The sequence below is a fragment of the Sander vitreus genome, chromosome 24, assembly GCF_031162955.1.
Source record: "Sander vitreus isolate 19-12246 chromosome 24, sanVit1, whole genome shotgun sequence".
Classification (NCBI taxonomy): domain Eukaryota; kingdom Metazoa; phylum Chordata; class Actinopteri; order Perciformes; family Percidae; genus Sander; species Sander vitreus.
The window spans coordinates 3,759,209-3,783,180 of NC_135878.1; the positions used below are offsets into that span (position 1 = coordinate 3,759,209).

The 23,972-nt window shown below is 41.0% G+C and overlaps 1 protein-coding gene across 2 annotated transcripts in view; it reads right to left on the reverse strand.

Annotated features, from left to right (window-relative positions):
• Positions 1-23,972, reverse strand: part of nid2a (nidogen 2a (osteonidogen)) — a 45,855-nt gene that overhangs the window by 19,694 nt on the left and 2,189 nt on the right. The window contains exons 3-17 of one of the 2 annotated variants that reach the window (XM_078243416.1): positions 23,830-23,946; positions 14,207-14,308; positions 13,894-14,033; positions 13,149-13,281; positions 12,698-13,048; positions 12,201-12,309; positions 10,291-10,330; positions 9,755-9,864; positions 9,498-9,631; positions 9,233-9,344; positions 8,711-8,911; positions 8,394-8,624; positions 3,101-3,247; positions 2,282-2,410; positions 376-501 (exon numbers count right to left, since the gene is read on the reverse strand). In XM_078243416.1, coding sequence (XP_078099542.1) covers positions 376-501; positions 2,282-2,410; positions 3,101-3,247; positions 8,394-8,624; positions 8,711-8,911; positions 9,233-9,344; positions 9,498-9,631; positions 9,755-9,864; positions 10,291-10,330; positions 12,201-12,309; positions 12,698-13,048; positions 13,149-13,281; positions 13,894-14,033; positions 14,207-14,308; positions 23,830-23,946 — 2,182 coding nt within the window. Of the gene's footprint in view, positions 1-375; positions 502-2,281; positions 2,411-3,100; positions 3,248-8,393; positions 8,625-8,710; positions 8,912-9,232; positions 9,345-9,497; positions 9,632-9,754; positions 9,865-10,290; positions 10,331-12,197; positions 12,310-12,697; positions 13,049-13,148; positions 13,282-13,893; positions 14,034-14,206; positions 14,309-23,829; positions 23,947-23,972 lie in introns of both variants that reach the window. The other variant, XM_078243415.1, reaches the window with a different exon arrangement.

Genomic DNA, 23,972 nt, shown 5'->3' on the forward strand with positions numbered 1-23,972 from the left:
TCATTTCTCAAGTATTTTTCACATTGCATACATATTCATATATTTCTTTATGTTCCTATCAAACTGTACTTTTTGATATTTTCCTATAATATATACATATATACAGTGTCTTAATAGAAAATGGATCAGTAATGACTGTGAGAGAATATGTTAAAGTGATAAAAGTGAACTGAATTGAACTGAAGAAAAAAAACTCATACTCAGACAATATTGAACCCTAACTGCCTAACTGTACAACACATAAAAAATGATTATGATAGTCACAACTTCAAAGCAGATCTTTCTGTTGTATTGAAAATTATATTAATTGTATATAGTAGTCCAACTGAAACTTTAGTCACTATCATGCATCACTGTTGTGGCAAATGTACTGACCTTCCGTCTGGGAACAGTAGAAACCATCTCCATAAAACCCAGGCTGGCACTGACACAGGAAGGAACCCAGTCCATTGATACATCTGGCACTGATGTGACATGGAGTGGAGCTGCATTCATCTATATCTAAGAAAAAAGAGGGAGCAGAAGAAGAAAAAAATCAACCAACACAAATCTAGAAACACATCCATTCCCAAATTCCTCAAATTGGAATTTGGGAATAAATATAAATTCCACTAACTTCACAAACCTATACTGATATATAGTTGGCTGCTGGCTAGAAATAATTCAGTTCAGTGGTATCTAAACAGTATTTGGGTTGTGGTTTTGGATCATTTCAAGGCCTTACATAAAGTATCTGTCAAGCAGGGAGGTAGGGAGGGTTCAAAGAGAGTACATTAAAAGTTCACACTGACAGGTGAGAGGAGGACAAACACACACCAGCACGACCTCTCTCCTCCACACATTCCAAGGCAAAACACACATTGTGTCGTTGCTCCATTTGTCTTTCACTTTCACCCCCTCTCCTGTCTAATCTCACCCTCTATTTCTCACATTTGTCCTCTCATTCCCACCCTTGTTCTCACATTTGTTACTTACCATCCTCCCCTCTTGCTGTGTTTCCTAACTTTTGCAGCTGTGCGTTACTGTTGTGGAAGAAATGTTATGCCTGCGTTTCGACAAATATGTGGATCTCTTCCAAATATTCAGCTCATTTTGGAACATGCAGCACTATATGCTCCAGAACATTTCTTATGTGACCAACAAATGTACCAGACAATGATGAAGATGGGAGAATGACAGGGTTGCCATTGGGATAATGTATGTATGTATGTATGTATGTATGTATGTATATATGTATGTTTACAGAGGGTTCATTTTTATTTGCACATGAAGAGCACATTTGCCACAATCACAGTGCATGCAGGAAGACTCTGATTCAGCAGAAAGCAGTATGTTTAGTGGTTTTATCTGACGTTTTTTACAGTCAAGCCTTTATGTTTAGTGGTTTTAGCGGATATCTTTGTTGATATAGTTTTTTAGTTAAATAATAGCCACAGAGTCATTAAGCTCAGCTCAAAGACAAACTGCTACGATGAGCATGTCATTTATTTAAGAGAATAATTAACAGGTGTTGAAACATGTTGGGGGGGGGGATGCCTTACTGGGAATTAATTACATCAAAATATCAGCCTAGTATATATCAGCCTAGTATATATCTTTTCTTGATGAGTTGTTAGCCATTCTAGCTGCAGGGCTCTCGGGCCAGCAATGTCTGTTGGTTGTTCGGTCCACCACTTTGTTCCAGAGTGAAATATGATAACTATTGGATGGATTACCATGAAATTTGGTACAGCCTCCAGAAGATAAATCCTACGGATTTTGGTGATCCCCTGAGTTTTCCTCTTGCACCACTATGAGGTTGACATTTTTGTTTTTTAGTGGAATGTCTTGGATTTGCATGGATTGCCATGAAATTCGTGTTCCCCCTAGGACGAATTGTAATAGCGTTGATGATGCCCATTCACATTAGCCACCATAAGCTGCTGGTCATACCAGACCAAATAAGGCTGTTATAAATGTGTGCATTGTTGTGTTGTTGTGTTTTATTGCTTATTAATTCAACTTTTCATTGTGAAGGGGAGAATTTTTTTTTTTTTCAAAAGTTACAGTGGCCCGCTTTAAAGTTGAATCTAGTGTCATTTTCAGTTCAAAATGTGAGTATGTCCACTACTTTGGTTTATGACCATTTACCTGACATCAGCCTCAGCTGTACTTTGTTTAGTGCTAATTAGTTTATTTCCAGTAAGAGCTCAGGACTCAAACCCATGTCATGTGGACATACTGTACACTGTAGTCTTGTAGTACATTTCACTCATTGTCAAGTCAAATTATATTCACTCACCAACACAGGTACGCCCGTCGAATCCAAACTCATAGCCACTCTGGCACTGGCAGCGGTGGCTACCAGGCAGGTTCACACACTGAGAATGAGCACCACATGAACTCAAGTCCTCATCACACTCATTTATGTCTGCAGTGAGAGAAAAGGAGAGAAAGTGAGACAGTTTTTCTATGAACTCATATGCCTGCAAACCAGGAATCCCAATCTAACAACATGCATGCAAGTGTAATTAAGGGTAATTATTGATGCTTTTAATACGTTACTATAACATGTAACCCCACAGCTGGATTCTTGACTGCATTCCATAATGTATTGTTCAATACACAGATCAAAATTGCACACAGATTATGTGACCAGAGAGACACTGAGGCCGAAGCATGGGAACTAAGGCCGAGCCTGGGGCTTTCCTAGTGCTGTCAGCAGGAGAGAACGACCTGCTGCTGGGCTAATGATAGGCCACGCAGCAGCTTAAATCCCTGGACGTCCCTGTTAACTACAGAATTTAGCTGGAGGAGGAGGGAAAGGCAGGATGGGGAGAAGAGAAGAGGAGAGAAGAGAAGAGAAAAGAAGAGAAGAGAAGAGAAGAGAAATTCCTTCCATCCAGCCTGAACTTGACCCCTCTATAGTGGATGGACAGATGTTGATGAAACACAGACACACTGCCTTGTCTTTAACTTTGTCTGCATGTGTTCGTGTGACAGGAGAGAGACACTATTACACTAAGCAAAATGTAGGGGAGCACCATAAATCACTCTGAAATGTTGATACACTGTCACGATTCTTTACAGGTACGCCCATATAAAGGGCTGACAGACAGACCGTAACAGTTGCGTCCATCTCCTCTGTAACCAGTAGCACACTGGCACTGGAAGGCCTGGCCCTCCAGTGGGATACACTGGGCCGTGGTGTCACAGTCATGGTTCCCAGCGTAGCAGGGGTTGACCAGCTCCGGCCCCGCTGGGTCAACTACAGAAAGGAGGAGAGAGACAGATTAGATGACATGAGGGATGAAAGAGAAATAATCCTTTTTACATCATTGTTTGAAACAGCACAGCAGTGATTTACACGGGTTGCTCTGAACACCTAATGTTCACAGTAGCTCAGGTTGGAGTCAATTTTTGTTGTTGTTGGTGTAATCATGCACATTGGCACTCGTCTATATGGCTTATGGTGTGGTTTTTCATGCTGCATTTATATCATTGCCTTTCCTTTTGTAAATTCCAGACAAATGATACCATTATTCAATGTTGTTTGTTCATAGAAATAGACACATGACAAGAAAAATCTACTGCACAACTGCACAGACTGTGCAACACACCAAATGTCCTGAATTGAGATGAATTGAGATAGGGATGATTCGACAGTAAAAGTCCAATGATTACAGCTTTGATTCCAGGACAGCCTAATCAAACACACATGTAAAATCACTCCACACAGATTCCCATAGGACGGTTTCCTCTTAGAAAGTGACTCCCTTCATGCTCTCAATATTCAACATATGGATAATGTTAGACGCACATACACATGAGAGAGAGAGACACAGACAAGGGGATGAGTGAGGGGATGTGAGTTCAGGGTTTCCTCATACCAAAGTCACTTTAACAGCAACCCTCAGACTAATTTCTGGAAAATCAGAAAGAAAAGCAGCAGAGTAAAGAAAACCATGGGAAATCAATAGAAAAGGACTTAGAAACTTGCTTGTAATTTAGTGATGCACAGTGCTACTTCGTTTCAAAATGCTCCAGAGCACATACATCAGGATGGGTGGCACAGTGGGAATCAAGCCCCAAATCTTGGCAGTTTTAGTGTGTTTCTCTTCCAACTGAATCTGATCCACTGAAATGCTGTTAATTAGTAGTGGTGATGTAAAATCCTTTATCTGATCATTTGTCTGGCTTGGTTGTGGATTTGGTGTCCCATGGTTTAAATGATGTTCTAGAAATTATTGAAATATTATTGAGTATTGAACAAATTGTGTTTTGGATTCCACTGGATTTTAAGGAATGGTCTGGTGTCACATTTGTTGTTGTAAAAAAAAAAATACAGCACTTCTGATGGATGACTTTTATGTCACTTAGTCTAAATATCTCTCTAAATACCGTACAGCAGTATGGTTCTCTTTGGAGAGCCTTCTTGCTACACCATCTAAATATTATTCTAAATATGGCAGTTGTATTAAGTGTTAACAGAGTGTTTCAAACTTAATTTTAAAGGAAAATGCCATTGCCATTAGAGGTTTGGATCCCAGTTGATCATTATGTCTACATATGAGCAGTTATTCATTCGAATCAGAAAAGAAAACCAGCTAAAAGAAACAAAAAGCTCTCATGATTTATCTGTTTTTAATGATGTTTAAGTGTTTTAAGATGGACTTTTTCTTTACCATCATCTATTATAATAAACAACAACAACAACAACAACAACAACAACAACAACACACACTTACACCTAAACAAAATCAAACACACAGACATTAGGCACAGCTTGCTTCCATTTTCTTAGGCCAGAGGCCAATTTTGGCTCATTATCAAAGAGATGGAGAGACAGAGAGAGAGAGAGACAGAGCGAGAGAGAGAGAGAGACTCTTCAAAGTCCTGAATGTGGCTGGGAAGAAGGGGCGATGAGAGGGCGAGATACACATGGATGGGAGAAAAGATTGAGGAATAATTAGAGAGAGAACGCGAGTGGGAGAGAGGGGTGGAGAACACACACAGACACACACACACCATCAAAGCAATGACTGCAGTTTGTCACCTGCTGCCTTCTACAAAACTCCACACACACACACACACACACACACACACACACACACACACACACACACACAGACTGGTATTACAGGGGCGTAGCTATAACAGCATCAAGCTGTCCAAGGTGCAGAGGCTAGTCTTGTCATCCAATGAACCAGCCTTGACACAACACTAAATTGTCAATCTATCATCACTGACTTTTACTCACACATTGAAATGACCTGAAATTTAAGAGAGTGGTGTTTACAGTGATGAAAGCAGCATCTTAGTGGTTAATTTGTCCTCTCTCTCTCTCTGCGCCCCCCTCTCTTCATCTCTATCACTTCAGTGTCTTAAGTTCTTCTGCAATCTGTGATTCTCATGACATCAGTGGGTAGCTATTCTGCCCGGCAACCCTCCCCCCTCGATAGAAAATCTGTCATTGGCTGGGATATTATTTCCCAGTAAGACACACACGCACACACATGCGCACGCACACACACGCACTTAACTAGTGTTTACAAAACCCCTGATCCCTAAAAGCTCTTCCAGCTGTGCTCTGGGTGTATCAGTACATGTGCAAGATGTGTCATCATAACCTTTTTAATCAAGGTGTTGAGGTTTAAATGACAGAAACTTGGCCTGAATTCAAAAACTGGGTAAGAAAAAAATCCAGTCTCTCTTTCTCTCTCAATCTTTTTCTTTTCATCTCCATGTTTTGGGGTCTCTCTGTCTCTATCTGGTTTTCATCTGATAGAGTGGATAAAGAAAGCATGTTGATAGAAAATAACAGGACCCATGTTCACGCTGTATTTCTATACACATTAGTATAGTCTCTATTTTTCTGCTCGTATGAAGCAAAAGAAGGAGAAGGTACATAAAAGGTGGGGAAAACCTTGCATCTAATAAAAGCTAATTAAAAAGACAGCTGTGTGCTTCCTCCAATGCTAAACTACCCATTGACTGGGATCCAAAAGAAACCTCTGTTTCTCTGGCTGATGTTGGTCAAAGTGCAGGTTTATCATTCACGCACAATATTTAACAACCATGAAAACATGAATAGGAAAAGATACATTTGATACGCTTGTCACACGTCCAAACACAAGTAGAGATATAGTATGTGATGCATTGTGAAACTTAATCGCTACTGAATTTACAGTACGATCTAGCTGAATGTATGTGGTTTGAATTCCTATTTCAAAAGGAAATTTAAAGTTGTGCGATTTTAAAAATGTTTTTCCAGTATATTTATTTTTTTATTTTTTTTAAGGGTTGACCAATTCAGGTTAAAAAATGTAAGTGGCCAATATTCATAAACTACATTCAAATTGCTCAAATTTGAATCTGAAAATTCAAGTCAAAGTCAAAAAATCTGCTTAAAAGGAGTAGTGTGTAGGATTTAGTGGCATCTAGCGGTGAGCCATCAAACTGAACCCCTCCCCTCACCCTCCCTTCCCAAGCGTGAAGTACAGGCAGTCCTTCCAGAAAAATGTGGCGTTTTTTTGTGATTGTTGCAGGCAAAAATCCTTGATTATGCGGCACGTTTTCTTAAAAAATGCAATGGAATATGCGGGATATTTATGCAATTTTATGCGATGAAATTGCGGGAACTTGCAAAAATTGCGGGAACTTGCACAAACTGTGGATTTTGCAGATTTTGCCTGATTATGCATTGAATTATGCGATCGCATAATCACATTTTTCTGGAGGGACTGTAGAGTGGCCTTCAGGTTACATAAAAACATGAAAGGCCCTCTCTAGAGCCAGTGTTTGGTTTGTCCTTTCTGGGCTACTGTAGAAACATGGTGGTGCAACATATCAGGCTCCGTGGAAGAGGACCTGCTCCCTATGTAGATACGAAGGGTTTATTCTAAGTTAACGAAAACACGACGATTCTTATTTTCAGGCGATTATACACTAATGAACAACAATTGTGAAAGATTATTTTCCATTTCTGCCATTGGATCTGCCCTTAATCCTACACACTACTCCTTTAAATTGGCTTGGCAAGATGTAAAATTCTGATCTCAAGTCTGGATTGTTGTCATTGTGATTAAATTTCATAGTTAGGTATTATTTTAAGTATCAAATCCTTATGTCCATTCATCGCCTCCTTACAAATGCCACAGAACCAAACCAATCTGGTCAAAATACAAAATGTTGTGGTTTTGGTTTTGTGTTCTGGTACCACAAAGTACTTTCAGAAACCAAACCTAACAATGAGGTGGACATTTTTCTCTCTCTTTCTGTCTACTCATGCTAAAATCTCATTGAATATTGCTAGCCTCTATTCAGCTTGAACTGCTCGACCAGCTCACTCTACAGGTCGATGTCAACAGGTCCAGATTTAAGTCACAAATGCCAATCATCATGAACAAACTAAACTAGTCAAATATCTAGAGTCAGCTGTGACGCAAATTGCGGTTAATATGATCCTTAAAGTGGTGTAGTGTGTCTGCAGCCTTTAGTAGGCAATGAACCCAGAAACAGCAGAGGTAATACAGACATTTGAACATTGTTTTCTATGGTTTCAATGTACAAGTATTCCTCAGCTTGCAGCATGTGTGTTTACAGCTGATCTCTGTCCAACTCTGCACCGTGGTTTGGCTGAGGTTTCTGTGGCAGCACTGCAACAATTACTAGGTGGTCTGGTTGCTTGCTTAGTTGTGGCCCTGGAACAGAAAACCTCACATTCAACGCCTCCAGTGTGTTCATCCACTTTACGATTGACAGTGATGGTCTGGAATGGATTTATGCAGTCACTCAGAAACTCAGTTCTCCATATAATGGGCCAATTTTGGCCTTTTGTTAAAGGCAAGACATCAGTGGGTCAGTTCCGTCCACATGATGGATGTTACTCCCGGACCTCAGGTAGTCTGTACCGATATGTTTTATAAACCTGAATCACTTTTAAAAAGGCAGATGAATAAATGCAGTATTTCAGCATTACTCAAATTAGTTTGGAAATATGGTTCCTTTTGAAGCCCACGCTCTCATGTTTTTCTTCACATTGTTGTTATTTTTGTGCCTGATGTATTATTACTGGTATTTCCTCTTGTGTTTTTAATGACTGCTGGCTAAAAAAAAAATTGCCACTCTGGAACTAATTAAGGTTGACTCTACTTTTTCATCACAGTTGAACTCTCCTGAGGATGGACAGCCTCTTAAACATTTAGATCATTTCAAGACGAAAGTTTACGATTAAAACCTTAGATACTACTTGTATTAATGTTGTCATGATTTGTGTAATGCCCTAAACAAGAAGAAGAAGAGGACAAAGAGGAGGGTACTTGTGTGGAATCGAAGCAAAGTATTTCATTAAACCTAATTCAGCCAAGAGATATCTGCAGGTGATGTATCCATCTAATCCCAGTTTGACTCACCTCTGACTGGGCTGATCTTGTTGGTGATAGCGTATCTCAGGATCCGCTCCTCCTTGACGTACATTACAAACACCCTCTCCATGGTGATCTGAAGCGTCTCCAGGACAGCGGCACGGTTGTCATGTCGACAGTCGCGGTAGGTGATGTTCTGCTTCAGCTGGAAGGAGAAGGACTCTGAGCCCCGCTCTGCCGAAACGACTGAAAACTCCCTGACAGAGGAGGAGGTGGCAACTGGAGAAAGAGAAAGTAAAAGGTTTTAGGCAAATGTAGTAATGAAATATTACTTCAAATGTGTCTCTTCTGGTTGTTATGGTTACCAGATGGGTAGTACTGGTAGGTCTCCTTGAAGGGATCCATGGTAACTTCAGCTCCAGGGGGCAGGAAGGGCACGTTGCCGCTAACTACAGTATCCACAGTGAGGTGGTTGTGGTCGTCAAGGCCACGGCCCGTCTGAATGATTGACAGGCGCTGGTTGCCAGGGTAGAAGATTACCTCTGCACGACGAGTGAACTCAGCACCTGGTGATAAAATTGGTCGATCAATCAATCAATCCATTACACATTACTGCAGACACAACAACAGTGCAGCGGTTGCATATAATAATTGGAATGTCTGCAATGGTTACATTTGTAGAACACACACACACACACACACACACACACACACACACACCTGCTTCTTATTACAGAGGGGAGGTGGAAGCCTGATATCATATCTCATCCCTAGAGACAATAAAGCTGGGTGGGAGAGCAAAAACACACACGCCAGCACACACACACGCACACTTTAGAGGAGTTCCCTATCTCTCTACAGATGTGCTCAGTCAAGGCAGAGTTTACCTGTGATTTTAAATCCTGCTTGGCTATTGGGCAGCTCCAGAGCAAATAGCCATCCAAACAGCTCTCCTATTGGTGCAAGTGGCATCAGAGCCCAGCCCACTGGCTCGGGTACCTGACCAATCAGCAAAAAGTTTACAAAAGGAGAAATCAGAGAAACCAGAAAATGTGGATAAGAAGAAGGGAATTTGTATCAAGTTTTTAAAGAACTATATTCAAAATGCCAGTATAAATAAAATAATGAAATCTTTTATTTCCAGACTCCTACCTGGCTGATTGCAGTATACGCTCTGCCATCTCCCACCACGATGTAGGCGTGAAGATCAATGTTGTTCAGCTCCACTGGAGTCAAACCCACGGTCACTGTTCCACTCACTTTACCGCTAACACGCTGTGGAGCACCTGAAAGAGGAGCACAGGGATTACAAAAAACACCTTTAACACTTGAAGAAAAGATTATGCTACTACATTTAAAAACAGAAATAAGATTAATGTATCTCTGTGGGTTAATGGTAGTGCTCTAACCGTCAGGTAGACAGTGGCGTCCGTTTCCATAGAAGCCAGGCCGGCAGTGACAGCAGAAGCCTGTGGCGTAGTCGGAGCAAAATGCATTCTGAGAGCACTGCTGTTGGAATCTAGAAAAGAGTGTAAAGAAAAACAATTTCCATTTAATGCTTTAAAAAAGGATCAAAATCGATGCAGCAGAACCAGAAATAGTCTCTTTATTCCACACATTCCTCTTCTTTGTCAAAGCCTGGCATCTACATTACCCACAATGCAAGCTCGAGCTGCTAGCCTTAAACAAAGATGAGGAGCTCCAGAGGTGTGGAAAGCTCACTAATTTCAAACTCCACACCCCCAGATTTTATTTCATTTTTTAAAACAAACCAAAGCAGACTCAAGTGACAACCTTTAAGGCATTTCTTTTTTAAATCAGATGTTGTACAGCTTCCTCTGTAGTCCCAAAAAGTGTTCATAAAGTCCCTACAAATAGATAGGATATACATTTCTTGTACTAGCAACAGGTATACAGTATATCATCCTATCTAGTCTTCACATACCTGACACATGTTTCCTTATTCTCTGTAGTGTACTGAATCACTAAGAGAGAGAGAGAGACAGAGAGTGTGTGAGAGAGAGAGAGAGAGAGAGAGAGACAGAGAGTGTGAGAGAGAGAGAGAGAAATGAATCATTATGCACTTTACATTACATATACAGTACAAAAAAGATATACTTGCAATGTTCACGTCAAAGATTTGACTTTGATCTCTGTTGTACATTATTTTTAGGGCTTTTACCTTTACTTCCCTCAAAAGTTCAGTTTATTTGGAAATAAGAAATGGAAATATGTCAAAAGTGGCAGTGAAGTTGGTTAGCTTTGAACACTTATAGTTTCCAGTATCACATGCACACATACATCATAGAGACAAGTTTAAATGGAGACAGAACATCAAAGGTTGTTTCCATATAAGTACAGATGGACAGAAAGAATACCAAAGGTGGACAAGACACAGGGAGAAATACACACGTCAAGGAACAACTTGGAGAAAAACCAGCTGTTGCAGTCCCACACACACACACCCCCACACAAACACAGATAACGTCATATATATATATATATAAAAAAAGGTATATCTATAGTATATTTTTAGTTCATAGTAGTATTTACATGTGCTGTTTAAACTTGGGATGATCGCTGAGAACAATCCTCTGACACACAGGAAGTGATGTGCTCTGTTCTTGATTTATTTAGAATCAACAGAAAAAGGAACTGGTAGTCACCATTGCTGGGCAGCCAAAAAGTAAGAATTACACAAACGTTTCTTAGACCACTGACAGTCTCAAAAGAGATAAAAGATTTGAAATGTCGCCAAAATTAAGTCATTGTGAATGCAGATCTAAAATAGTACATCAACTATCACTAACACTTGTTGATAATGGTTTGTTCATTACTAATCACGATTGCAGCAGCTTCACTTGATTCAAAACACCAAATGGAACTTGCATAACTACCAAGTGAGTGCATTGCTCTCTCCAGTTTCTCTCCTTGTATTTCTCTATTTGTCTTTTTGGTAAATGACTGATTTGGGATCAAAATGCAGCATTCTATCATCCTACAGGGGCAAAACACACACACGCACACAGGATGTCAGGATATTTTCTCAGGAACCGCACACACACACACACAAGACAAATCACTGTGCTTTTACACACAAACACACACGTGCCAATGCAGTGGAGGGAAACCCACATACCAATATTACAATGTTTTGTGTTCTACGTTTCATAAACATCACATCCATGACAGCACTGAAACGTGTATGTAATGGAAAATTATGTTTTTTCTCAGATTTTTATATACACCTCCAACTGTACACACACTTCCAAATCCTAGTTTTGCCTCATGTATTAAGTCATTAAATCTAGTTTTCCTAAAAACAAGCAACTGTTTATTGATAGATGGGACAAAAAACAACTTGTTTAAAAAAAAAGATATGAGAACTTTTTCAAATACTAAATGAGGGATTGGCCTTATTCCAAAAATACTGTTATTCATTTCCGGAAAACATTCAAATCTGTTGACAGATATTTCTTAGCATCTTCTAAAAACATCTGTATTTCATCACTCGTCACACTGGGTAAATGACTTAATAAGATGCACTTTTTCGACTGTTATGTAACCAGGCAAGTTGACTGAGAACACATTCTTATTTACGGTTAAAGCCTGAGGGAGTAGTTGCAGGGGAGGGAGTGTTGGACACACACACCTGGGAGCTGCACAGCACAACGCTAGTATTGTACTGCCAGCTGCTGAGCAGCTCTGCAGCAGAGGGCAAGGTAATGTTACCCTCCTGTTTCTCAAAGGGAACGTCCTTTCATAAGTTAAGCAGACAACTACATATACAGTATATATGTGAATATATATACATATTTATACACACACAGACACATATGGTTTGTCTCTTACCACCTGTGTCAAAATCGACATCGTCTTCCTCCACGCTGACAACGTGACCTCCAGGGGAATGAGGGTGTTCATTTCTGTGAGAGGGGTAGACATCCACCACCTCCAGAGGAACCTACAGGGGGAATAGGCTATGGTTAACTTCAAATATGGTTTGCCTGTTGTCATTGAGAGCCAAGCCAGTACTTTTAAACTCTCTCCAGATGCTATAAACCAGAGAGCTATAATATGTGCATACTTTACATATTGTATACAGAATGTAGTGTATAATGATTGCAGTGTTGTTGACACCACCATACTGTTTCCAAAAGAGCGTTCCATTATAACTACAGAATTTACAAAAAGCAACTACAATTTCAGATTGTTATTACAAAACTTTGACAGTACTGGCAGCGCTGCCAGTTTAAATTCCTATTTTTTCTTATCCACTAATAATAAGTGATGTTTTGTTTGGGGAATTTGAACAGATTGTCACACAGTGCTGCTGTGTGTTTTAGTGTTACCTGTGGTTGCTGTTTCAGAGTCCGCTGAGCATCTCCCTCTGGTACTCTTTCTGGAGGATTAGGGGGAGCATACTGCCTCTCTGCTGGCTCTGAATTGTACCTGGGTTCAGAGGTCAGTGGCACATCTTCGCTGCCGTACGACAACTGATGACCAGAATCCTCTGAAGGCAAAGAGGAAGCACCAGGACTTGCAGGTTGTAGGGATTCTGAATGGTCACCACCAGCAGGGGCTGGCTGGAATTCAGGATCCCCGCCTGTATGAGGGTAATCATCTTCTTCCTCTTGGATATCAGAGTCAAAAGTGTTGTCTGGATATTCCTCAAACTCACCGTACTCAGGGGTGGTGCTGTCCTAGAAGCAGAAACCATGGAAGAGTCAGAGAACTTTTCTGCACGTGGTATCACAAAATCAACTCTTGACAAAATCAACAAAAACAGAGAAATATAATTACCAGGGAGAGGCCGTGTCCTCCAGTTGGTGGAGTATCAAGGAGGCCACCGATGGATGCAGGAACAATGTTGTCAAAAGAGTAACGGTTCCCAGTGTGGAAAAGCCAAACACCTGGAATTCCTGTATTACCAACCCTAGAGAGCGAGAAACCAGTCCAATCTGAGTGCATTTCTAACCCTACAGGCTTATATTGTTATCAATGAAAAAATGCAAACTGTTTTTTTTAGATTCATTACAATGTTGCCAGGTGTGACTGTAAGAAGATTTGTATAACGGCGCATTAGGGCCATTGTAGTTTTTTTCAAGGAACCACATTGCTTTAGAATCACCACAGGTGCTGCTGTTTGCCATGTATTATGCCTGCAGTTGATGACCTAATCAAATAATATCTTGCAATCGGATTTAGCCCAGAATCACCATATTATCATAAACATCTGGAATTTGAAGAGACATTGCCGTGAACTGTGCGAACTGAACCGAGTTTGGGCTGTTTTTTATATAATTTTTTTTCCAACATATAAATACCAACACTGTTCTCTAGTGCCATTATATATTATAAGGCCTTTCCTTTGTTTATGTATGCACCATTCACCAAGGCAAATTCCACGTAAGCGTAACTTATTGTGGCAATAAACCCTTTTCTGATTCTGATTCCTTACACTGCTGACCCCCCCCCTCCCCACATGCAAACGTCAGTGGTGTGATGAGGTTGATCCAACCTTGCAAATATGATGTTTTTTACTTACTGGTAGAGGTTTTTAACACTCTGCTCATCGCTGGTGACGCTGTAGTGTGGTCCCTCAGTTCGGGAGAAGATCAAATATGTGACTTCTCCTCTGCTGAAGCCAACTCTAGCAGGAAGCTCTATCTCAACATTATAAGACTCCTAGAAACAGATTTTAAACCAACCAGATTTTAAACCAAAGAAAACCATTTCCCTCAAATAATTAGCTGTAAAAGTAACATTAAACTTAATTGGCACATGGCTAAGTGCTGCAGTGGTAAAATATCTTCAAACTAACCAAGCTGTGAATAAGGCCCTGCATAGAACCAGTTTACCTTGGGGCGTGTCCCAAAGTAGTTCAGGCCATCTTCAGGGTAGAGGAAGAGAACGTATGAGTCGGTCTCATCGTAACCAATTACTGCCTGGAACGTGTTGACCTAAACAGAGAGAGAAGCAAGACACTGTCAGTCTGAAGATGAATAACAACAAAAACTTCTACTACTTCATTCTATTTAGGTTTTAGAACTTTCACCTGTTCAGATTTACAGAGCTGTAAGTATGTTTTCATGATACTGAATAAGGCAATGTGCTCATTATATCTCCCTAAGTTTGTGCATTGCTAATTTTGTTTTAATTTTCCCTTGCTCTCAGCCAGGTCTCTTAATGTCTTTTAAGCAACTGACTCGAGAGAATCTCAGGAAATGAGAAGTTTTGCTTATTTGAAGCTAGTGTACTTGCACTTACTACTTGTTGTCTAAAGTCTGCACCTTCAGGGTTGAAAGCACTTAATTGGAAGTCGCTTTGGATAAAAGCGTCAGCTTAATGACATGAAATGTAATGTAATGTAATGAAATGTAGGGGAATTCAATGTACCACTATCCTGTAATTACCACTGCTACATAGTACATAGATAATTTTTTTTTGGGGCTTTTCCACCTTTAATTTTTGACAGGACAGCTAGGTGAGAAAGGGGAGAGAGAGGGGGGAGACATGCAGGAAATTGTCACAGGTCAGATTCCAACCCTGGACCTCTGCGTCGAGGCATAAACGTCTCAGTATATGTGTGCCTGCTCTACCACTAAGCCAACCCGGCCACATACATAGTCATGATTTAATCTATAATTCTTTGTAGTTCTTTCAAGAAAGTTGAGTACATTCCTTGAAGGTTTTCAATAACTTTCTTAATACGCACCTAAAACACCTGTTTTTCCTCAGGTAAAATGTCAGTACTTTCTTTGTATTTTCTGCCCCTGCAGTAGCAGCTTACTGGTAATTAAGATAGCATCTAATAATCATTTTCAGCTCTACTAGTGTCAGAGGGATGAGGTTACCTGCTGTGTGTTCAGAGTCAGCCCAGCTCAACCACCCTCAAATTATTCTAACACTCACTCCATATTTAAACTTCACACCTCTTCTCTCCTTCACTCTCCTCCTCCTCTTCCTCTGCTGGGATTCATGTTGAGACTTCTCACCCTGATACCCGCCTCTGCCGACCACCACCAATTACTGACATACTGAGTATCCAAACATTTATAACCAGTTTCCAAACATCTTTTTTGCACAAATTAGGATGAAATAAATGAATTCAATAAGCATGAACTTTTTCTGAGGAACTTCTATTTCTACACATACTATATGTGGTGGGGTCTAGCCCCACTCTGCTTCCCAAAACCACAGATTTGGTGGATGAGGGGAAGATTGTGAGTGATCTCATGTTGTTTTCCTTTGGGACACAATCAGATTATCTGTACGTGCGCACATACCAAGACATCATGTACACACACACACACACCTCGGCCTCTAAACCCCCAGCCCAGATGTTGATCTCCACAGCTATCTCCCTGTGTGTCTGGGCATCTTTCACGATGTTACTACATGTAAACCAGACATTGTTACAATGTGAGACATGGGGCACACACACAGGAAAACTTATACAAGCATGCACGCAAGCACAGATGTTCTCCACCTATATTCATCTCCTGTAAACGTATGTGTGTGTTCCTAATTGTTTACATCAACATCTTTAAACTATTTTGTTGTTTGTGGGCGGGGAGGACTTTGTAGCCTCCAGGCTCTGTCTAATTACTGAGGAGGGGGTCTTTCTTTTTTTCTGTCTTCAGAAGGAGAAGAGGCCGGAGCTGCAAGAGGGGATCTGCTTTGTCTTTGTCCTTAATATCCTTTCTAAATGGCGAGGGAAGAGAAATGAAAGGATGCGGGGGGTTGGCAGAGTCAGGAGAGAGGCCATAGGTCTGGTTTACAGTGGGAGAAATATGGGGAGACAGAAAAGAGGCTGTATTTCCATCCAAACACTTCTGAAAAGTTAAGTCAACAAAAGAAAATGGGAGTCAGTGTATGTTTCCGTTACATTTCAGTTCCCATGTGATGACAAGTTCCTTTTTGGGAATTTATTTTTCTGTCCACACATAACATGCAGTTTATTTAATTTGCCTGCAGGGATTAATAAAGTCATATATCTGCATATCATCCTGCTGCTGCCTCTGTTTAAATATGATCCTCTCTCTGCCTTTAGTACTTTCATGCTGCTGTTATGCGCGTGGTACATTCACTGCTGTTACGCTATTTAAATATGTTCTCCTCTCTGTTGTTGTCAGCTGTCATTTCAGTGCAAATCGCCGCAAATGGCAACGGGCACCTCCACCTCCCCATCACTGCCAGTCTTCACAGATTCATCAGCTCCCTTAGCCTCATCAGAATCATCAGCCGCCACCACCAGTGTCTGGATTCATCGTGCTGCGTCTCAGTGCTCACTCACTCACTCACTCACTCCATCCATCCATCCATCACTCCATCCATCCATGACATTTTGATTATGTGTGTTTTTCTCTCTGATTTTCATGATTTCTAGGCAGTTTTTTCCCCAAAGTGGCTACATTTAAAAATGCCAGTGTTCCATTGTAGTGTGTACAGGAAAGCACATTTACCCAAATATCAAATTCTCCATCCCTCTATCTGGGTGGTCATATGCTGCGTGTGTGTGCCCGCATGTGCGTGTGTGTGTGTGTGTGTGTGTGTGTGTGTGTGTGTGTGTGTGTGTGTGTGTGTGTGTGTGTAAAAAGTAGTCCCAGTAAGCTTTACAGACTCACAGCTGGAAGACAACAAATTGCAGCCAACACACATCAAAGGCTTTCAGACCATGTGTAGCTCAGTACATATGCGAGTGTGTGCTCCGACAACCCCCCCCCACACACACACACACACACACACACATACACACACACCTCGACCTTCCTACAGGCATTTTGTTACACCTTTTTCTTTTTTTTTTAAGAGTGTCTTCACACTCCTTACAGCGACCAGACACAAGCACAGACGTTAATTGTCTCCGGGACCAACAAATGTTTGTTGTCAGGGTCGTCCTTTAAAGTTTACGTGATAACATCATCAGTCTGCAAGGTTTATCTGCTGCACAGTGGGGGTTTAAGAGTCTGGAAATACCCAACAGTTTAACTGAATATACAAGAAGTTCATTCAGATAGCTGAGGATACCCTACAGCAGCTGTACACACGAATCAGGTCCCATTCAGTTTAATCTCACTACATTTTACCTCAGTTTGGCTGCGTTTGGTATTTGTTTATTATTTGGTTTGGTCTTTACATAGTTTAGTCTACTCTGCCTTACTGAAGAGAGCTCAATTGACTTCTCATCTTGCCTGCCCTTCGAATATGTGACTCAACAATCGATAGAAGGTCTTGATGAATGTCCTACACTTGTTTGTTAGTCACCGTATTTCCAGCTCGTCGGCGGCAGCACAGCTGCAAACAGGCAGAGAGAGAGACAGAGAGCAGCTGCAGGCCAGTTGCCAGCCTCACCAGAGTGCTACAAACGGAACTGCCTACAGCGTGGGAACTGGCACGCACGCACACACAACACACACACAACACACACACAAACACACAGCCCAGGCTTGTGGCCAGGAACAGTCCAGTCTGTATTTCACTGTTGCCATATGAATATCCCTGTTCCAATGTTTTGGGTGGCTTTCCTGTTATAACTTCAGCTGTACTCAAACAGATTCCCTGCTCTTCTTAAGCTTGAGGAAATTGTACAACTTCAGAGCTTACGAAAGCTTTTCAAAACCGTTTTGATCAACTTAAGAACACATGGTGGGTAAAACCATAGCTGCTTTTCTTAGATCCTGAAAAGTTTGTGAACATGAAAATCTTTCCCGCAACTACAAACCAGAGCGCCATGACTCTACTAGTAATTAGTAAAGCCGTCAAAAGCCCAAGTCATTTTAGTGGCTATTATAAATCTTTACAGCTACAAGTGATGCAAACCCGTTTCTTTCTGGTTATGGTATAGACAGGCTCAATGATCACTGATACACAGAATCTGTCCCAAGTCTAGACATACGGACGGAATAACGTATTATAAAAGCTGACTTTCAGTAAGAGTCTGCTTTGAACTAAAATTGACATATTAGGGATGCCCCCTGTGTCACTGCAAGGGATCCTCCAGAAACAACAAATATCACTAATAGAAACAATAGTTCCTATTGTGCTGCAGAAAAGAAGACAAAGGAGAGGCCATAGGAAGAGAAGCAAAGAAAGCAAAATGAAAGGAGAGGGCTGAATCCAACAGAGGAGTCCATATATTCATTAATTCAGTATCATCTGACATTCACACAGCAGACATGTAATATGCTGTTCAACCTACAACACTTTCCTTTTTTGTAGATATATCTCTGAAGAGAGCTTGAGGGGAGAGCTAAGTGCAAATCAGAAAAAAGGTCTACTGTGGTCAAATGTAAAATGACATTCCACTTCAAATTGCTGCCCATATACAGGAATGCTCTCAGGATGGGAACTTGAGGACAGATGTGCAGTACTGTGTATATGGTAAGGCATGCTTACTGTCACTCTGTACCATTTCCTTTCACATGTTTTCATATCATGGGTTCAAAGGTTTCAAGATTCACTTATTCTCATTCTACAACACAGGGTTGCACAACAAAATGCAAGTTGTTGTCTCTTCATGCTAAACAAGAGACAAAAATAACGTAGTGTTGAGGATAAGCTGAGAGGTCTGACTCAGACTCAGAGTCTACAGACATGCTAGCAGCTCTGTGGCATTGAGCATGGGATCACCCAGTTCCCCTGACCTTTTCATTAGAATTCATCATCAGGAAACAATAAATTACTGTATAAAATTCCATTGCAATCCATCCAGTAGTTGAGATATTTTAGTCTGGATGAAAGTGGTGGACTAACCAACAAATAAACCTACATTGCCATCCCTAGAGCCAAGCTGTGAGCAGAGTCTAAAATGTTTCTACTCAACCAATAGGTAGAAATCAGTGTTTCTTTTTTGCACTTTGAGTAATAGTAATAATGATGTGACAAGGGCGTTTTACCTAATCAATATACCTTTGCCTAATATGTAGTCCAAGCAAGTCAGACAGCCAGTTTCATGCTGGCCCCATGCAGCACAGTGGATAGAAGTCCTAGTCCTAGCGTCATATGGCTTCAAATCATTGGGGTACAACACACGCGCAGTAATATGTGGTTTGCACTTGCCGACAGCTGAATGGTGTTTTAATTCCCCAACGTCTCCTTCCAGGAAGCGCTGCGACTGTTGACTTCAAGGCACCTAACCCTAACCATAACCATTGCCTAATCCTAGTGCCTTCCAGGCAGAGACGTTGGGGGCTTAAAACACTGATAAACTCAATAGCTGGCGCACGATCATAGAACATTGGGATGATGGATTCGTTATACTGAGGCATCAGCAGTCAGCCCTGGTTCAGAATATATTTCATACGAAAAATAAAGATATGTATAATCGGCTGCCATCCATTCGAGCGTACCCAAAAACTTCTGCCAGGCCAAGCACACCCAAAAAGCACCTGAGAGGATTATATTTATATATAGGATTTATAGAGACGTCTGCTGCAACCCTACAACATCGCAGCTCCAGTTACACTACGCATGTGTCATACCAAGTCAAGTCAACTTTATTGTCAATTCTGCAATATGTGCCAGACATACAGAGCAATTGAAAATACGTTTCTCTCTGACCCATAGTGCAATAAGGACACATACAAGTATAATATAAAAGATAAGAAATATATACAAATAAAGCTAAAAAAGATAAGTAATATGTACAAATAAGATAAAGAAAGATAAGTAATATATAAAATACAGTAATACATTCTAAATAGTGCAAATGTAAGGCAAAATCAAACAGTACAGAAAACTAAAGATGAAGATATTTGAAATGTGCAATATAAAGGAAGAGTTCCTGTGGTGGAATTTCTAGAAACACCATGTTGTGGTATGATGAGACAGGGAGAGTTTAGACAACATCAGGTCATTCATAAGTCACGACAATATTCAGCCAGTCTCTATTATCCAAACCTCTTCATGTAAAAATATGTACAGTGTGTATCTCTACAGATTCAGGAAATCTAGGCCGCTGCATGATAAGGAAATGTTTTGTTTCAGGACTGTCTCCTTTTGGAGGTCGGTGAAAACTAGGTTTTAGTTAAGCCATCCGTGTTTACGTCACTCGCAATATCTTTGTTTTCATTGAAGGTTCAGCTAAACGTAACGCCTCCAGCATGAGTTTAAATACACCTTCAGGAAGACGGGAACTTCAGAGAGTTGGGACGGCACGAAGCGATAACACATCGTGGTTAAACTGTACTGCCTGCCTAAATTCTTTCCTCAATTGAGAGTTCATTATCTTTATTGTGACTATAATTGCCACTGTTCATTACACCCCCAACTGGCACCGTCAGACACCGCCTACCAAGAGCCTGGGTCTGTCCCAGGTTTCTCCCTAAAATGAAGTTTTCCTCACCACTGTCGCACTAAATGCTTGCTCTTGAGGGAAATACTGGAATTGTTGGGTCTTTGTAAATTATAGAGTGTGGTCTAGACCTACTCTATCTGTAAAGTGTCTTGAGATAACTTGTTATGATTTGATACTATAAATAAAATTTAAATGAAATGCTTCTGCGTAATTCATCAAGGTCTTCCGAATCCTTTCAGGTACATTTTTTCTTAACAATACCCCATAGCTCCCATGGGGGGTCAGAGACCGTGTCTCAGCCTTAATTAAATAGCCTTGGTTGTTTCCTGTTGTTTACAGTCTGAATGCTAAGCTAAGCTACTCTACTGGCTCTAGCTTCATATTTAGTGTACGACATGAGAGGGGCATCAATCTTCTCACAAACTACTGCGAGTTTGTGAACATACACAATCCTGTGTTAGTATTAATATATTCACATTGACTTTTTTGTGGGTGAAAAAGTAAGTGCAGCATTCTGCAGCTGAGAAGTTTTAATGTCTGCTGCTTAGAATAATGACGGTCAGGGGAGTGGAAGATAAACTGTGTAACAGCATCCACCAACATGACAGGTGTCCTTGTGTGAAGAAGAATTAGCAATATGCTGCTTGAAGTAAAGCCTGGTCAACACTTCTTAAAACATCAACATACAGAAGGCCAGATTCTCTGTGTAAACGGTTCTGGTCATATTATATATATCATAGTAAACTGGGTTACATAGTAGTAGATAGAACAGAGTGTGTGTTATAGGTTTCAAGTGAAGCAATTACTTTCCAATCACGGTAATAGCCTCTTTAACACTAATTTCATAGAAAACACAACCCCACTTTTTAGGGACCAGAACTTTCTCTCTTGGGCTCTACTTTTCTCTCTATTTTCCATTTTTTTCTTCCCTCGCTCCTCTCATCTCCATGTCCGACCCCCAAACACCAAACAGTCTACCCCCTCCCCCACCCCGTCACCCTTAATACACATCCCCGACAAACACACACCTCAGGTTATTCAGTTCACACACACATACCACTCTACCCCCAACGCACCCCACCCAGCACCTCTGGCTAATCACTTCAAAGAAAGATGCTATCAGTCCGAAGACAGACCCACTGAAGCAAATCCCAGCCGGGACCCAGACTGCTCCAATCTGACAAGCCACACAGACCCTTTACACACCAAACAATCCCTTTCTTAGCAAATGTAAAAACATTTTGTACTTTCAGAGGTGGATACCAGCCTCTAATCAGCATTTGGTCAACACTGGATATAGACTTAATTCCAATATTTGGGGCTCAAAGCAGATCAATCACTTATTTGTCCATTTGGCAGCAATCACAATGAGCCTGAGGTATTGAGAAGTGTCGTTAAGAGCCTTAATGCTTTGTATCCCCACTGCACTATTTGAATGTTTAGCTTTTGATCAATCAGGAAGAATAAAAGAAACCAGACCATGAGAGTAAAGAAAAAGGACAAACAGATGAGAGGGAGGAAGAGACAGAGGAATCTCCTGGGGTTTTTCCTTAAATCTACCACTCCCTTCATCGCTCCCTCCCACATGCTACAAACCAGGAAAAACAAAGCCCTGTTTGTTTGATCGATAAGTTAGGTAGGGCTGGCTTTACTTGGAGCCTTTCCCAAAGACTAACTCAAACAAAGCCTCTAGTGCTCCTATAGGTGAGACGTTTTTTTTTATAAAAAGGTCAATGATTTCTTAGGAAAGTTCCTAGAAAGAACCATGGAATTTGGAAAGAAAACAGAGATGCTGTTACACTTCCAATTAAAAAGGGGCATTTCAGCCATTTTAGTTCAGTTTACTCGTCGAGTACTACTCAGCCTGTGAAGACAGTTGTATAATGTCTTTTGTAACTTTGGAGGGAGCTTTCCAAAGTTTGAAAAAATAACCCTGGTGATGTCATAGTAATATCACCGGGGTTAACTCAGCTTGGTCCTTATACTTTGACACATGCACTGCAAATGTGAACTTATTAGACATTACCCAGAGGAGCTGTGTGTGAGAATGCAAATGTCTGAATCAGTTGGACCGCACATTAAACGGAGCCCATGTGTGAATAGAGCAGGTCATTGTCCAGAGAATTCACAGGGAGCATGTGGGCGAGTTGATTACGTTTCTATTATGCGTAAATAAATTGCTATTTTCCTTATAATCGGTGCCAAATTACATGCTTCTTTCCAGGTCAAGTCCTAGGAAATTCCTAGGAAATTACAGACGTGTAAATTAAAAAGTGTTACCCTACTCCAGAGGTTTTCAAACTGTGAGGTGTGCCTCCCCAGGGGGCCGTGGGAGAGTTAGAAGTGGTGCGTGGAGAGAGAAATGTGAGGCAATACTGCGCGAGGTGAAAGGGACAGGTGCATGGCAGTGTTCTAAAAACACAGATTTGGTCCGCTCACCAACATGGTCAACAGTAGGAGTTGGAGGCAATTAAGGTATTTTAAAACCCTTAGCGCCCAATTGCCACAATTTGTGTCGAAATTCCTGCCATAGCTCAGTCAAATCTGTTCATGCTCAGACAAATTCAGTTGTCTTAATTTTATCTTCGGGGGGGAGGCACTCCTGCCCTGCTCTACTACTACAGTCACACTGAGGAGAGACACAGATCCTCAGTAGTATTATTCTGCCTAGGAGGTGGAGAAGGCTGAAAAATCTAGTTTTGTGCCAAAATGTATTCAAATATGTAACAAACTTTGAATAAACGCTGAGGTGAAATTGGTTGCTGGAGAGGAGTACTTTAATGGTAAACCAAGTTATTAACTGGGAACTGGCAGACAAATAGGGAGGGCAGTAAAGTCCAACAGAGCATGTGATCATTAATGGTCAAGGCATGTTTGTGTCTACCTGTGTGTGAATTGGAGGAGGGGATAACGAGTCGGGAGGGGGGCACTTTGACGACCCTTAAAGATGACCTATGACCCCTTGAAAAGGTTAAGAGGCAGATTAGGAGGGAAAGAGGAATTACAAATAGACCCCCCACCCCCGGCTGATTATAAGTAATGCACATCCTCCAGGAATTTGGGATTGTGTCTCTCGCAAGAACCAAAAATACTTGTGGGCTACATGATGAGTCATAAATCAATACACAGACTTTAGACAAGGAGTCCTAGAGCTAGTGCTCTGAGTCCCTCCATCCATCTTACCTTGTTTGAAGGTCCAGCGGTTCGAGTTTGTTCTTCGTATGCCGCAACGTTCTCCCATGTTGCAACCACAACATGTGTGGGTGTGAATTTTGCATCTGGGAACCCTCGATGTACTTCCTGGGTGAGCAGATGGATGAATGAAT